Genomic DNA, 17,959 nt, shown 5'->3' on the forward strand with positions numbered 1-17,959 from the left:
AACTGTCCTGCAAATGGGTCTCTGGGGCTGGAATTACATAGATATCAGATAAAAGTGTCACTGCTGAGAGGTTTTGTTAAAATGCAACATAAATGGGGATTTCAATGCTGGGAATCAGAAGAAAGTTCTATCTTTGCTTTAACATTAGAGTGAATGATGACAGATCTAATAGGAAGGTGATCCATCCGTCCGTCCATCGGCATCATCGGGTACACAATAGGCCCCCTCAGCTCTGCACCAGCCCGGGAGGAGACCTGGAGGAATCTGATTTAGCCACTCTGACAAGTTCTGTTGAGTTCGGTCAGTTTTTCACTCTGTTGTTCTGATCCTATGATGGGTCAGAACAGTTGACAGAACCCGACAGTGTGAATGTAACCTCACACGTATGGTCAGCCTTAGGGACCATACCAACACAGTCAAAGGGACTTGGCTGCTGCCATATAGTGAACCATGGGATGCTCTAGGTTGGTCAAATTTTCATTTTGGAGGCGGAGCCTGATGCCACAGGGTCATATAGAGATCTGTGGGTTCCTATATCCAGAACTTGTCTGGGTAACAATATGGCCCTTAGGCTTAGTCTAATGCAGTGATTCCCAAAGTGGTCCAGGGGTCCACGGGAGACTCGGCAGGGATCTACGTTGGTGTAATCTTCCCATTTTCTGACGCGTTTTGGGACTATGTTAGAAATGTAGCAGCAGGGGTCCACCGAAACCAGTAACATTTTGAAAGTGGTCTACGAGAAAAAAAAAAGTTTGGGAACCTCTGGTCTAACGAATTCGTTCGCAACGTGCCAGTCCCTCTATAACGTACAAGTCTCCTGCCCTTGTTCCTAAGCCGTATTCAACGTGCCAGCCGCCCAATTAAAGTGTTAATTCATACTCGGCGTCGAGCGCGGCGCTCTTTAATAAGCCACTCTGTAAATTAAATTCTCATAAAACGACTTTGGCCGCGGCATTAAATTTTAATCCTAATGAGCGTTTTTTTTTTTCGTTTTTTTTTTGCATTTCCGACACCTTCCTCATCATCAACGATTTGGGTTCAAAAAGCGATGAATCCTGACAGCGCCGGGCCAGCCTTTCGAATTTCGATGGGTCTCTGGTACGTGGAGCGTAATTATGTTTATGCAGTCCTGACTGTTCTTAATGACGGAGTAACAGATTGTAAAACACGCAGTTGGCTTGGAGAATTTTTTTTTTTTTTTTCCCGGCTATGTCCTTCATGTAACAGTAGTTAAGCGTGGCAGAAGGACATCGTTAGGACTATGGTTAAACTGTAATTTACACCATTAGGAAGGCAGGAGCAATTTTTATTGTCTGGCAATTTTCTTTGCTGAAATATTTGGACCATATGGTTTAATTTGTGTAATAACCTTAATTTCCGCACCCTTCAAATCAAAGCCTCCGTCTCGTTCGGAACGGCGAAACACGATCTCGCGGTAAAAAAAAATAAAATAAGGAGGCTGTCTATACTTAGAGAGCGGAGATTAATAACGTGTCATGTCCTGTTTTTGGTGAAGGAATTCGAACAGAAGCCAGATGGTATCTCTAGAAAGAACTGTCAGAGGTCTCCAGCTAATCAATACAATGTATTAATATATCTCCCCGTCTTGGTCCTCAAGGGGGAAGCGTTCAACATCTGGAAAGATTGGGGGGACCGCCAAGTGGAGAGCGGATACCTTTCTATTCTTTCCAGAAATCAAACCGAGCTCAATTAATTTTTCATGTAGACTTGATAAGTGTTTCATAATGAGCTGCCGGCCTTGACGGATTTAGGGCCTTGGCAGTTCGGGAAGCCTGGGCTAGAGCTGTCCCCATTGAGTCCACTTTTTGAAACCAATCCATTCATCAAGTTTGCTGGCATCAAGCTGAGATCTCGGCTCAGCAAGAGATCAATAACCATCTGAAATATAGAAATATAGAAACAGGGGAGGCTGCCACTAATGGGCACGGATTACTCGGCCGTGACGTCGGTGATTGCTTTAGGACAACAAATGTGTTTATTTGGGGGGGAGAATTTTTCACAAAATAAGAATGCAACAAAATGATAAATGTGATGATAAGAAAGGAAAGAAAGAGAAAAAGTATCAAATGTACAGTCCTATGAAAAAGTTTGGGCACCCCTATTAATCTTAATCATTTTTTGTTCTAAATATTTTGGTGTTTGCAACAGCCATTTCAGTTTGATATATCTAATAACTGATGGACACAGTAATATTTCAGGATTGAAATGAGGTTTATTGTACTAACAGAAAATGTGCAATATGCATTAAACCAAAATTTGACCGGTGCAAAAGTATGGACACCCTTATCATTATATTGATTTGAATTCCCCTAACTACTTTTTACTGACTTACTGAAGCACAAAATTGGTTTTGTAACCTCAGTGAGCTTTGAACTTCATAGCCAGATGTATCCAATCATAAGAAAAGGTATTTAAGGTGGCCAATTGCAAGTTGATCTCCTATTTGAATCTCCTCTGAAGAGTGGCATCATGGGCTACTCAAAACAACTCTCAAATGATCTGAAAACAAAGATTGTTCAACATAGTTGTTCAGGGGAAGGATACAAAAAGTTGTCTCAGAGATTTAACCTGTCAGTTTCCACTGTGAGGAACATAGTAAGGAAATGGAAGACCACAGGGACAGTTCTTGTTAAGCCCAGAAGTGGCAGGCCAAGAAAAATATCAGAAAGGCAGAGAAGAAGAATGGTGAGAACAGTCAAGGACAATCCACAGACCACCTCCAAAGAGCTGCAGCATCATCTTGCTGCAGATGGTGTCACTGTGCATCGGTCAACTATACAGCGCACTTTGCACAAATAGAAGCTGTATGGGAGAGTGATGAGAAAGAAGCCGTTTCTGCACGTACGCCACAAATAGAGTTGCCTGAGGTATGAAAAAGCACATTTGGACAAGGCAGCTTCATTTTGGAAACAAAAATTGAGTTGTTTGGTTATAAAAAAAGGCGTTATGCATGGCGTCCAAAAAGAAACTGCATTCCAAGAAAAACACATGCTACCCACTGTAAAATTTGGTGGAGGTTCCATCATGCTTTGGGGCTGTGTGGCCAATGCCGGCATCGGGAATCTTGTTAAAGTTGAGGGTCGCATGGATTCCACTCAGTATCAGCAGATTCTTGAGAATAATGTTCAAGAATCAGTGATGAAGTTGAAGTTACGCCGGGGATGGATATTTCAGCAAGACAATGATCCAAAACACCGCTCCAAATCCTCAGGCATTCATGCAGAGGAACAATTACAATGTTCTGGAATGGCCATCCCAGTCCCCAGACCTGAATATCATTGAACATCTGTGGGATGATTTGAAGCGGGCTGTCCATGCTCGGCGACCATCTAACTTAACTGAACTTGAATTGTTTGTCCAAAATACCTTTATCCAGGATCCAGGAACTGATTAAAAGCTACAGGAAGCGACTAGAGGCTGTTATCTTTGCAAAAGGAGGATCTACTAAATATTAATGTCACTTTTCTGTTGAGGTGCCCATACTTTTGCACCGGTCAAATTTTGGTTTAATGCATATTGCACATTTTCTGTTAGTACAATAAACCTCATTTCAATCCTGAAATATTACTGTGTCCATCAGTTATTAGATATATAAAACTGAAATGGCTGTTGCAAATACCAAAATATTTAGAACTAAAAATGATTAAGATTAATAGGGGTGCCCAAACTTTTTCATAGGACTGTATATATATAAAAACTGTCCCTAATAGTAATGACAATAGTAATAATAATACTAATAATACTACTATTAATAATAATTAATAATAATAATAAAAATAATAATAGTAATAATAATAATAATAATAATAATAATAATAGTAATGATAATTGTCAGAGAGCTATTACGGCACAGTAAACACATTTTTGCATTCTTTGTGTAACTTTTCAAAACTATTGGACATTTACAATTATTATGATCACTTTTTCTGGGGACATAGTTGATAGCTATTTATCTGTTTATTATTATTACTTTATGATCATTGATAACATATATCATACACAATACATTGACTTTCCCTAGCTAGCGACAAGGCTGCAACCATTACACATCTGGACTTTCAAAATTGAGTCTCTCTAAAGTTGTAACACAAAGAACTGATTACGTCTACAAGTTATCTCATCTATCAATCTCTTTCTTATCTATCTATCTATCTATCTATCTATCTATCTATCTATCTATCTATCTATCTCCTATCTATCTATCATCTATCTCCTATCTATCTATCCATCCATTTATCTATCTTGACTTTCCCTTGCAAGTGACAATGAGTCTCTCTAAAAGTTGTAATGCAAAGAGCTGCTCACTTCTACAATTTATCTCATCTATCAACCTCTCTCATACCTATCTATTTATCTATCTATGTATCAATTTTCTTCTACAACTTATCTATTAATTTGTCTCATATCTATGTATCCACCCATTCATCTCCTATCTACTCTATCCAACCATTCGCTTACTTCTCCTATCTATCTATCTATCTATCTATCTATCTATCTATCTATCTATCATCTATCTATCTATTTCTTATTTATCTCTAGCTTATCTAGTCTTCTCTACACGTTATGTATCAACCTGTCTCATGTCTATGTGTCAATCCATCTCATATCTACTCATCTATTTATCTATCTATTATCTATCTATCTATCTATCTCTCTATCTCTCTATCTCTCTATCTCCTATCTATCTATCTATCTATCTCCTATCTATCTATGCCCTATCTATCTATCTATCTATCTATCTATCTATCTATCTATCTATCTATCTATCTCCTATCTATCTATCTATCTCCTATCTATCTATGCCCTATCTATCTATCTATCTATCTATCTATCTATCTATCTATCTATCTCCTATCTATCTATCTATCTATCTATCTATCTCCTATCTATCTATCTATCTATCTATCTATCTATCTATCTCCTATCTATCTATCTATCTATCTATCTATCTATCTATCTATCTATGCCCTATCTATCTAAGGTTTCTCCGTATCTCTCTATAGACAGCCTCATGCTTTTCACATTGCATACACACAATCAATGTCCTATCCTAGTTCAATGAGATCTTGCAGGTACCAGTTTAGATTATATTCTGTATTACCAATAGCTGACTATATACAGTATATATAGAGAACCAGAGAACCCTAAACCTGAAACAAAACCATGACACAGAATATCACCCTATAAACCTTTGCTTTCCCTCTTCCGATTGTGACATCCCCCAGAATCCTGTATTAATGTGCCAGATTATCAGATTTCCTGGATTATGAGCTGCCATTGGCCATTATTACACATCCCATAGTAATATATGTTCCTGTATGTAGACTTGCCCTTATATACGGCTTCCCAGTGATACCAGTGCGCACCAGTTCTGCTTTCGGAGCTATATGACCACTTGACCACTTGCTCAATAAGACTGGCACGGGGATGACACCTTATTTCACGTCCGGCTGCACAGCTATCAGCCGATGACAACTTTCAGCCACAAACTACCTAAACCTGATGTGAACCGGTGACCCGCAGGTGAAAGGCGCTCTCTCTCGGTGACAGACCTCTAAGTCATCCATCCTGCCTGCGAATTGTGCCTCTTAATTGTTTGCTTTAGTGGACATTATAACCACGCGTGGATGAACCTGTTGTGACCTAACCGGGCCCAACATAATTGTTTTTTCAGAATGGATTTGATTTACTAGGCCCCTATGTGAGAGAATTCAGATCCTATGGAAGCTTCCAGCTCGGGGTCACGATTTATCCTGGTCCTGTCAGAGGTCAGAAATGTAATATCTACAGTATAGCGAGCTTAGCCCGAGTCAATAGAGAGAGATTTATGGCATTTATAATAGATTAGATTATTTCATGTGTTTTCTTGGAGTTGAACTTGTAGTCAGGGTGCGATGAAGAGGTCGGAGGAGGCTTCTTAGCAAATGAATGACATAACTCTCCAATCTAGTCTATAATAAAGGACTTAAAGGGGCAGCACACCTAGAAATAAGAAATGATACATTGGTCAGCGTGCAAAACTTTCTGCAAACTCCTATCTATCTATCTATCTATCTATCTATCTATCTATCTATCTATCTATCTATCTATCTATCTATCTAATATCTATCTATCTAATATCTATCTATCTATCTAATATCTATCTATCTAATATCTATCTATCTATCTAATATCTATCTATCTATCTATCTATCTATCTATCTATCTAATATCTATCTATCTATCTATCTATCTAATATCTATCTATCTATCTAATATCTATCTATCTAATATCTATCTATCTATCTATCTATCTAATATCTATCTATCTATCTAATCTCATATCTATCTATCTATCTATCTATCTTATCTCATATCTATCTATCTATCTATCTATCTATCTATCTATCTATCTATCTTATCTCATATCTATCTATCTATCTATCTATCTATCTTATCTCATATCTATTTATCTATCTATCTATCTATCTATCTATCTTATCTCATATCTATCTATCTTTATCTCATATCTATCTATCTATCTATCTTATCTCATATCTATCTATCTATCTATCTTATCTCATATCTATCTATCTATCTATCTATCTATCTATCTATCTATCTTATCTCATATCTATCTATCTTATCTCATATCTATCTATCTTATCTCATATCTATCTATCTATCTATCCATCCATCCATCCATCCATCCATCCATCTATCTATCTATCTTCTATCTAACTATCTATCTATCTATCTATCTATCTATCTATCTATCTATCTATCTGACGCATTAGTCAGCGTGCAAAACCTTCTACAAGCTCCTAGTCTTCAGATGGAAGCTTCCATAGCGGAGGATTTCCTATGGACATAACCAGCTTTAGTTTTGTAAATAAGTAAGAGTGAAACATTGTAGCAAACCTAAATAATTACAAATTTATAGATTTCCTCTAACCCTCCTGGTTCATATCTGCGTTTCGGGAGTCCGCTTGGGGAAACCTATACGCATTAAAAGGCGGTTACCTAAGGAAACTCACGGACCCCATACACTATAATAGGGTCCATGTGGTTTCCGCTTGGTTTCTGCACGAACCATCTTTTGTCTAGATTGGTTGTCAATGGATATGACCATGAATGGAGGAACTTTATAAGGAACTTTGTTTGGGGTTCGGATTCCTGATTATTTTGTGTCAAACAAGTTCGGTATGAACTGTCACACGATGTAACCAGGAGAGCGCTGCGTACCAGAAAGAACGTGAGGGAAGGCGAGTATAAAAGTTTTTGATTTATTTTCACCTCCACCCATATTACTCTGGGGTCTAAAGAGACCACAGAGTATAATAAGTTACTCAATGCACGTGGCGGCCATTTTTCTTAGTCCGAAACAAATCCCTAATTGTTCGTTTTCATTAAATGTGAAGAAGAGATTTACTCATCTCATAAGTCCCAGACCATGGAAAGTTCTTGCAAATTTTTAATTCTTTATATTTATAACAATGTTTAAACTTTTAATTGTCTACAAATTTAAATCTGGTTATGTTCATGAGAAAACCCCTTTAAAATCTGTCAGTAAGTATTCAAATTCCCTGCAGCGCCCCCAGAGGAATATTAAGCATTACACAGTGTCCATTGCAATCAGTGGTACGGGAGAGTCCTCCATAGCGAGAGACACTCTTTGTAACTGTTCTGAAGCTATATGATAACTGGATACTGTATATTTTTTTAGTTTTAAGTATACACAGCATATAATAAATTCCCTCTAGTGGTGAAGAACCTTTCACCATCTCCACCAAATCCAACTCTGTATCATTAGACCCCGCACCACTGATTCCAAAGCCCCCCACAAACAAACATTGCTGTTAATTTCAACACCCTGTATGCTAATTACAGTTCTTTACTGTCAGGTGGGTGGTCCTAGATTATCTGATCCTGTCCAGGACCACCCACTTGACAGTAGGGAGCCTAATTGACCTATTGGGTGCTGACACTAACAGCACTGATTGCTCAGGAATGGTTGGGGGCTAGGGAAAAAAAAATCAACTGCGCCAAAATCAATTGGGCGGGCCTATTGAGAGATGCAGAGATGGCGGGGGTATTATTTATAGTATTATTGTCATTTGCTAATTTGGGTTTTTTTTTGGGGGGGGGGGCGGGGTCTCAGAATTCTGTTGTAACTCTATGGTCCATATGTCGTAAGATTAGTTTATTCTCCCTTTCTTGATTTTATTTGTCTTTGGAGTTTATTTTGTAAAAAAAACATATCAAATATGGCAAACTATTTGTTAAATTGTTGCATTTTATAACAAATAAGTCGTGGCGGCCACAATATAGTGGCTCAGTGGTAATCCTTGTAGACCTGGAGTCCTGGGTTCGAATCCAACCATAGACACCATCTGTACGGAGTTTGTATGTCCCCTCCTCTGGATATGGTTTAGTCTGGAAAGTGAGGGCAATATATGTTCCAGATTGTATTTGCTTGTGTGCAGGAGGCCTAAGACTATAAGGGAGAAGGAGGCGGAGCTTAAAGGGGATGTCCAGTTCAGTCAAATATCAGGAGGCAAATGTTATTGTTTGTATAATGGAAAGTTCTAAAATTTCCCAATATACTTTCTGTATCAATTCCTCATTCATCCTGCTTATTTCCATTGGATAAATATCAGTCCATTGGAAAATTGTAGAATTTTTCATTATATAAACTGCAACTATTTACGCTGGGTTCACACCTGCGTCTGGGGTCTCCGTACTATGGTTTCCGTCTTCTGCATGGCAGAAGACGGAAACCATAGATCGGGTCCGGCCGTGCGCGGCGGTGAGCGTTTTAGGCTCTCCGCCGCGAAACCGGATTTTTTTATCCGGACACAGAGTACTGCATGTCCGACTCTGTGTCCGGATTATAAAACCCGGTTTCACGGCGGAGAGCGCAAAACGCTCACTGCCGCGCACGGCCGGACAGCTTTCTCACCCATTCAAATGAATGGGTGAGAAAGTCTCCTGCAGGTTTCCGTCTCCTGCATCTGTTTTATGCAGGAAACGGAAACCTGCAATAAGGAAAGAAGAACGCAGATGTGAACGAGCCCTTACCTGAAACCAGAATCCCCCTCCCCCCCTTTGGCTTTTGATACAGACAGGAGTAATCGAGGGTTAACAGGACCTATTAGCCTCACCTATAACAGGCATGTCCCTTTAAGACCTGGAATGGAGATGAGAGGGGAGAGAATGTGCTGGAGTATCCGATGGACCGGCGCCAATTAACTATAAATGGATCAGTGTTAAATAATTATTAATTAAAACAAACATCATCTACTCATATCAATATGTTAGGAAAACAGAGAAGACGCGAATGATGTGACCCCGAGTTTCCCCTTGCATGCACGTCGATCATTTTAATAAATTACTCAATTCCCTCCGGGCCGCAGTTCTCGGTGCTAACAGATGGCTCATGTGAAATCATCAGCAAATTCTAAATCACCAGAACAAATATAAAATGGTAAGAATCTGTTTTGTTAAATGGGACATTGACATCAAGAGGGGGAAACTCTGATCTGAAGGGTAAGGGGATACAAAATAGTGACATTACACATCATATAGATCCATAGTATCTGTCTATAGATCTATCCATATACAGTATCTATCTATCTATCTATCTATCTATCTATCTATCTATCTATCTATCTCCTATCTATCTATCTATCTATCTATCTATCTCCTATCTATCTATCTATCTATCTATCTATCTATCTATCTATCTCCTATCTATCTATCTATCTATCTATCTATCTATCTATCTAATCTATAAATGTATCATATTTATTATTCTGTCTATTTATCTATGAGATCAGTGTTCCTAGGGTATGTACTACACTGTAAAGCACAGCATACTGTAAGCTTTTCTCCTATCTATCTACCTGCATTTCTATTTCTATTTCTGAACTGACTATGGCAGATATATACATATCTATCTATCTGAACCAGAATCTTGGATGGATACATAGATAGATAGACAGACATTAGGTAGATATATATATATATATATATATATATATATATATATATATATATATATATATATATATATATAATGAGATATGAATATATGAATAATGAGATAGTTATGTAAAGTACATAGCAAGAAGATAGATAGTTTATCAATAGATAGATAGAGAAATAGATAGGAGATAGATAGATAGATAGATAGATAGATAGAAGATAGATAGATAGATAGATAGATAGATAGATAGATAGATAGATAGATAGATAGGAGATAGATAGATAGGAGATAGATAGATAGATAGATAGATAGGAGATAGATAAATAGATAGATAGAAGATAGATAGATAGATAGATAGATAGATAGATAGATAGATAGGAGATAGATAGATAGATAGGAGATAGATAAATAGGAGATAGATAGGAGATAGATAGAGGAGATAGATAGGAGATAGATAGATAGATAGATAGATAGATAGATAGATAGATAGATAGATAGATAGAGGAGATAGATAGATATTCGATAGAGATTAAATAGATAGATAGATAGGAGATAGATAGATAGGAGATAGATAGATAGATAGATAGATAGATAGATAGGTAGATAGATAGATATTCGATAGATAGATAGATAGATAGATGATAGATAGATATTCGATAGATAGATAGATAGATATTCGATAGATAGATAGATAGATAGATAGATAGATAGATAGAAGATAGATAGATAGATAGATAGGAGATAGATAGATAGATAGATAGATAGATAGATAGATAGATAGATAGATGATAGATAGATATGAGATAGATAGATAGATAGATAGATAGGAGATAGATAGATATGAGATAGATAGATAGGAGATAGATAGATAGAAGAGATAGATAGATAGATATTCGATAGATAGATAGATATTCGATAGATAGATATTCGATAGATAGATAGATAGATATTCGATAGATAGATAGATAGATAGATAGATAGATAGATATATAGATAGATAGAAATATAGATAGATAGATATTAGATAGATAGATGATAGATAGATAGATATGAGATAGATAGATAGATAGATAGATAGAAGAGATAGATAGATGATGATAGATAGATAGATAGATAGATAGATAGATAGGAGATAGATAGGAGATAGATAGATAGATAGATAGATAGATATGAGATAGATATGAGATAGATAGATAGATAGAGAGAGAGAGAGAGAGACAGACAGACAGAGATAGATAGATAGATAGATAGATAGATAGATAGATAGATAGGAGATAGATAGATAGATAGATAGATAGATAGGAGATAGATAGATAGATAGATAGATAGATAGATAGATAAATAGATAGATAGATAGATTCAAAACAAACAGGGTTAATACCAGACCAGTACAAAACCTATATAAGAATAAGATAGACGGCACGGCTTAAATCTACAATAATAAAATAACAATCGTGTATAAATTATTGATGCACAGCAGCCGCATCTTAAATAAATATTTTAAAATGGGTTTAACCGGCCCGCAAAATGTATAATAGCGAGAAACGAGGAAAGAAAACGCCGGATTTATATCCAGAATAAAGTGGGAAATTAACTTTTGCTGAGGCTGAAATCATTTGATTTTACTGCACGAGATTCTTACGGGGAATTTACTAATTCAATGCTAGCGGTTTTGTCGTAATTTTTTTTTTTGTAAAGCCGACGCGGGCCCCTGGCGCCACGGAACACTGAAGTGGTTATCACCCATCAAGGTAATTACTTTCAAGTTGAAATAATTACTCTATCAATGTTAATGGTTTTTCAACTTCAATAAAGCACTCACCTGCCGATAATCACCGCTAACCCCGTGCCACCGCGCAATTCCCTCTCTATTAGGAGGTTATAATATAGCTGATAGAGTGGTCACTTGTCCTGAACAGCTGCTGAATTTCACTTTAGTCTTCTATGAACCATAAAAAAATGAGTCATCGGAGGATGATTTGCTTGTAACAAGCCCTTGAATGGCAAAGAATGGCATCCCTAAGCCGAGGTGGGCAAACTTGTTGTGTCTGGACACTTTACAAAATGGGACGAATGAAATTGCGGCGCCCCTTTAAAAAAAACCATCCGAAAATTTAATGATTTTTTGGACGTAGAATGCTAACGCGCCAGGAATAATCTAACTGGGTATCTTCTTTCTTCCCAGCTCAATATATTCTTGGATTTTTCACCAAGCAGGCCACAGCTTGCTCTCCGGTGTAGACAGGATGTGAGTCTCCCCTGCGTGGAGGACTTCCTGTAAACCACAGGATGACATCATGACCAATCAAATCCCTCCTCTATGACCACTCCTATAGGGCGGCTTTACCCATAACACAAATGATGCTCCTTCAACAGGCCCTGTGACAGCAGGGGGGCCTCTCCACTAGGGTGGAGCCGATCTTGAGATTTCGGGATCAATTTTAAAATTTCCGATCATTTTCCGGCCCATCCGGATCGTGAAATTTGCTCGATCGCCAATCGGAATCCGATCTTTTCCGATCCCAATCATTCAACCCTAGTCAATGCTTCTCTATGGGAAAAGTCACTTTTAGGGTTGAGACGATCTTGAGATTTCAAAATCCGATTTCCAATCATTTTCCAGCAGATCCCGGTCCTGATCGTGAAATATGCTCGATCGCCGATCGGGATCTGATCTTTTCTGATCCCGATTGTTCAACCCTACTCTCCACCATCCTAGATTCAACAGGACAGTCCCCTTTGTCCAATAGAAAATGGGACCCCTCACCCGGGATGCCAGGACAGCTCTTTAAATAGTCCCTGGCACTGGGTCCCATTTTCATCTGCATCCTCAGAATAGAGATAGAGTTGAATGTAATATTGTCAGAGGCTCAAGGAGGAGTAATAAGCGCCAAGATGGAGACAACACTAGGGTGGAAGCCTGGATATAGCTCTGCTGGAGTGGGAGAGCACATTATATTGTGTGGAGGCCTCGAAGGGGGCATTTTACTGTGTAGAGCCACTATGCTGTGTGGGGTCACCTACGATACATTATAATATGTGGTGGGAATTAAGGAGACATCATCACTTTGTGTTATAAATTTTATGCTGGTGTGCAAAGGGACTTGATATGGGCATGGTCAAGAGCAACTTCCGTAGGTTTAGGGCCAAAGCTATTGATAGGATAATAAGTGCACCCTAAATAGTTAGCAGGTATTTAGTGATCGCTGGGTTTCTCTGGGAGCTCATGGCATCTTCTGCATTCGTTTACAAGGGCATCTTCCTGTTCTGTGTTTTCCTACAACTACCATGATGCCTTGGACTAACTCACACCACTGCCATCTCTCACTCCCCAGATAAATAGATAGATAGATAGATGATAGATAGATAGATAGATAGATAGATAGATAGATAGATAGGAGATAGATAGATAGATAGATAGATAGATAGATAGATAGATAGGATGTGACTCACCAGTACTGTTAATGTTGACCCGGTGGATGTGGCTGCTGTAGGGTCACTTGTGATCTCCTGGTACATGATAAGATATTGTACTATTGTTCCATGAGGTCTTCTGGGCATCCTCCAGGTAAGACGTACAGAATAAGCACTGGTTACTTCTGCAGTTGGTGGATCTAAGTCTTCAGGAACTGCTTCAAGTGTGCAGACCTCTGACCAAGAACTTTGCAGGAAGCCCTCACTGTTTTGCACTGTGATGGAGTATTTATAATGTGTGTAGGGTTGTAGATCTTCAGAAGTATCTATGTATTCTAATATTCCATCAGGTACTTGGATTGTTGTAATGTTCTCGTGGCTGTTGATAGGACACCTGCAATGGAGACAAAGTTATAGGAGAAAAACTTTTCAAGAATCCAAGGGGTTGAGAACTTGGGAGGCATGTATTAATGATTTATAGGGCAACCATTGTAAGTATAATGGAAAGTAGAGGAATTATGAAGCTCCCAATACATCAACTCAATATACTAATAGACATAAAGCAATTCCTTCCATAGAAGGCTCCCACAGAAAGAAACACATTGCACGACTATATGAAACAATTGGCATGGTTATGGCTGGTTATCAGGAGGACACTACATGTATGAGAAGATAACCTGACCACAATAAGGACATCATGGCTGGTTATCAGGAGGACACTACATGTATGAGAAGATAACCTGACCACAATAAGGACATCATGGCTGGTTATCAGGAGAGGACACTACATGTATGAGAAGATAACCTGACCACAATAAGGACATCATGGCTGGTTATCAGGAGGACACTACATGTATGAGAAGATAACCTGACCACAATAAGGACATCATGGCTGGTTATCAGGAGGACACTACATGTATGAGAAGATAACCTGACCACAATAAGGACATCATGGCTGGTTATCAGGAGAGGACACTACATGTATGAGAAGATAACCTGACCACAATAAGGACATCATGGCTGGTTATCAGGAGGACACTACATGTATGAGAAGATAACCTGACCACAATAAGGACATCATGGCTGGTTATCAGGAGAGGACACTACATGTATGAGAAGATAACCTGACCACAATAAGGACATCATGGCTGGTTATCAGGAGAGGACACTACATGTATGAGAAGATAACCTGACCACAATAAGGACATCATGGCTGGTTATCAGGAGGACACTACATGTATGAGAAGATAACCTGACCACAATAAGGACATCATGGCTGGTTATCAGGAGGACACTACATGTATGAGAAGATAACCCAACCACAATAAGGACATCATGGCTGGTTATCAGGAGGACACTACATGTATGGGAAGATAACCTGACCACAATAAGGACATCATGCCTGGTTATCAGGAGGTCACCACATACAGTCCTATGAAAAAGTTTGGGCACCCCTATTAATCTTAATCATTTTTAGTTCTAAATATTTTGGTGTTTGCAGCAGCCATTTCAGTTTGATATATCTAATAACTGATGGACACAGTAATATTTCAGGATTGAAATGAGGTTTATTGTACTAACAGAAAATGTGCAATATGCATTAAACCAAAATTTGACCGGTGCAAAAGTATGGGCACCTCAACAGAAAAGTGACATTAATATTTAGTAGATCCTCCTTTTGCAAAGATAACAGCCTCTAGTCGCTTCCTGTAGCTTTTAATCAGTTCCTGGATCCTGGATAAAGGTATTTTGGACAAACAATTCAAGTTCAGTTAAGTTAGATGGTCGCCGAGCATGGACAGCCCGCTTCAAATCATCCCACAGATGTTCAATGATATTCAGGTCTGGGGACTGGGATGGCCATTCCAGAACATTGTAATTGTTCCTCTGCATGAATGCCTGAGGATTTGGAGCGGTGTTTTGGATCATTGTCTTGCTGAAATATCCATCCCCGGCGTAACTTCAACTTCGTCACTGATTCTTGAACATTATTCTCAAGAATCTGCTGATACTGAGTGGAATCCATGCGACCCTCAACTTTAACAAGATTCCCGATGCCGGCATTGGCCACACAGCCCCAAAGCATGATGGAACCTCCACCAAATTTTACAGTGGGTAGCATGTGTTTTTCTTGGAATGCTGTTTCTTTTTGGACGCCATGCATAACGCCTTTTTTTTATAACCAAACAACTCAATTTTTGTTTCCAAAATGAAGCTGCCTTGTCCAAATGTGCTTTTTCATACCTCAGGCAACTCTATTTGTGGCGTACGTGCAGAAACGGCTTCTTTCTCATCACTCTCCCATACAGCTTCTATTTGTGCAAAGTGCGCTGTATAGTTGACCGATGCACAGTAACACCATCTGCAGCAAGATGATGCTGCAGCTCTTTGGAGGTGGTCTGTGGATTGTCCTTGACTGTTCTCACCATTCTTCTTCTCTGCCTTTCTGATATTTTTCTTGGCCTGCCACTTCTGGGCTTAACAAGAACTGTCCCTGTGGTCTTCCATTTCCTTACTATGTTCCTCACAGTGGAAACTGACAGGTTAAATCTCTGAGACAACGTTTTGTATCCTTCCCCTGAACAACTATGTTGAACAATCTTTGTTTTCAGATCATTTGAGAGCGGGCTGTCCATGATCGGCGACCATCAAACTTAACTGAACTTGAATTGTTTTGTAGAAAGAAATGGTCCAAAATACCTTTATCCAGGATCCAGGAACTGATTAAAAGCTACAGGAAGCGACTAGAGGCTGTTATCTTTGCAAAAGGAGGATCTACTAAATATTAATGTCACTTTTCTGTTGAGGTGCCCATATTTTTGCACCGGTCAAATTTTGGTTTAATGCATATTGCGCATTTTCTGTTAGTACAATAAACCTCATTTCAATCCTGAAATATTACTGTGTCCATCAGTTATTAGATATATCAAACTGAAATGGCTGTTGCAAACACCAAAATATTTAGAACTAAAAATGATTAAGATTAATAGGGGTGCCCAAACTTTTTCATAGGACTGTATATGAGAAGATAACCTGACCACAATAAGGACATCATGGCTGGTTATCTGACAAGTCCCAAATCATAGAAAGTTCCGGCATTCATGGTGGAAATCCATTGGCAACCGCTCAAGACAAAAGATGTCACCACTAAGGTGGTTGGAAAAAAACTTAAAAACATAGCACATTTTTTAAATTATTAATATTTTCAAGAATGTTTACCTTTCAATGGTCTATAGATCTTACTATTGTTCTGTTCATGAGAAAATTCCTTTATAATTTTCTTTGTTAATAACAGTAAACACATAATTTGGATATTTTATCTGTATCTTGGATTCTCCAGCACGCCGCTCCTGGGTATTGTGTGGGGGATTTACTAATCGGAGCCGTAGACAAGGCCGGGAAACGCTTTCATTTACAGTGCGGTATAATAGTGGAGACAAATGTAAGGGTGTATGAATATAATGGAACATTTTTTCCATCCTGCTTGACACAAAGCACTTTTTTGTCCTGATTTAAATAGGTCAAGTCTTGTGGCAAATACACAAGATCTGGGAGAGATTTCGGGGACGGCTGCCGCTCCTTCAAGCTACTGTAGTTTGATTAAAAATAAAATGATGTGAAGAGAGGAGTGGAGAATGACACGGAGCGCAGATAGGGGAACGCTAACTATAGGCATTATACTGGGGATTATAGGACATCAATATTGCAGCACAGACAGAATTTATTTTTTAATATATTTATTTGTCTCCCCCTTTAAAAAATAGGCCACGTTCACATGGTCAGGATTTTGTCAGGACAAAGTCTTATGGCAAAAAGGAGGAATCTGGAATCTGTTCTTACAGAGATACGGTCTAGATACATCAGCTATGAATTCTACTGAACATGACATTTTGCATCGAGCACGTTCAGAAGGCTGTGTTCACTTATCCATAGGGCCCCATGCACCCCATATTGGGATGGTCCTTGTTGAGCATAGGCACCTATAGAGCTCTAAGTTCAGGATATTAGGGTATGTTTACACGGTGGAATTTGGCGCTGATTTCGAGTCAGGTTTCATCTCAAAATCAGCATCAAATTCTGCCATGAATCTGCCTGAAAGGACAAGTACCCCGCTCGATCTTGCAATGGGGCAGATGAAAGGGGCACTTAAACTGGGGGACATTAAACTGGGGACAACTGGAAGGGGCATTAAACCATGGAGGTAGCTGGAGGGGCACCTGTCTGCCTCAGTTGCCCCCAGTTTAATGTCACCCTCCAGCTACCCCTATGGTTTAATGTCTGCTTTCAGCTGCCCGATTTTAATGTCCCCTTCTAGTTGCCCCCAGTTTCATGTCCCGCTCCAGTTGTCATTAATTTATTGTCCCCCTCCAACTACCCCCACTGTTTAATGTCTCCCTCCAGCTGCTCCAGTTTCATGTCCCCTCTAGTTTCCCCCAGTTTAAACTGGGGCACCAGGAGAGGGACCTAATACTGTGGGGCAGTTGGAAGGGAACATTATAATGTGGGGGCATATAATGTACGGGTGACTGTAGGAGGGTTATACTTTTTGGGGGCACA

The 17,959-nt window shown here is 38.9% G+C and overlaps 1 protein-coding gene across 1 annotated transcript in view; it reads right to left on the minus strand.

Moving 5' to 3' along the window:
- USH2A (usherin) overlaps window positions 1–17,959 on the minus strand; it is a 514,207-nt gene that overhangs the window by 44,524 nt on the left and 451,724 nt on the right. The window contains exon 61 of the mRNA XM_075267084.1: window positions 13,442–13,796. Coding sequence (XP_075123185.1) covers window positions 13,442–13,796 — 355 coding nt within the window. The remainder of the gene's footprint in view (window positions 1–13,441; window positions 13,797–17,959) is intronic.

The sequence above is a fragment of the Leptodactylus fuscus genome, chromosome 3, assembly GCF_031893055.1.
Source record: "Leptodactylus fuscus isolate aLepFus1 chromosome 3, aLepFus1.hap2, whole genome shotgun sequence".
Lineage (NCBI taxonomy): Eukaryota > Metazoa > Chordata > Amphibia > Anura > Leptodactylidae > Leptodactylus > Leptodactylus fuscus.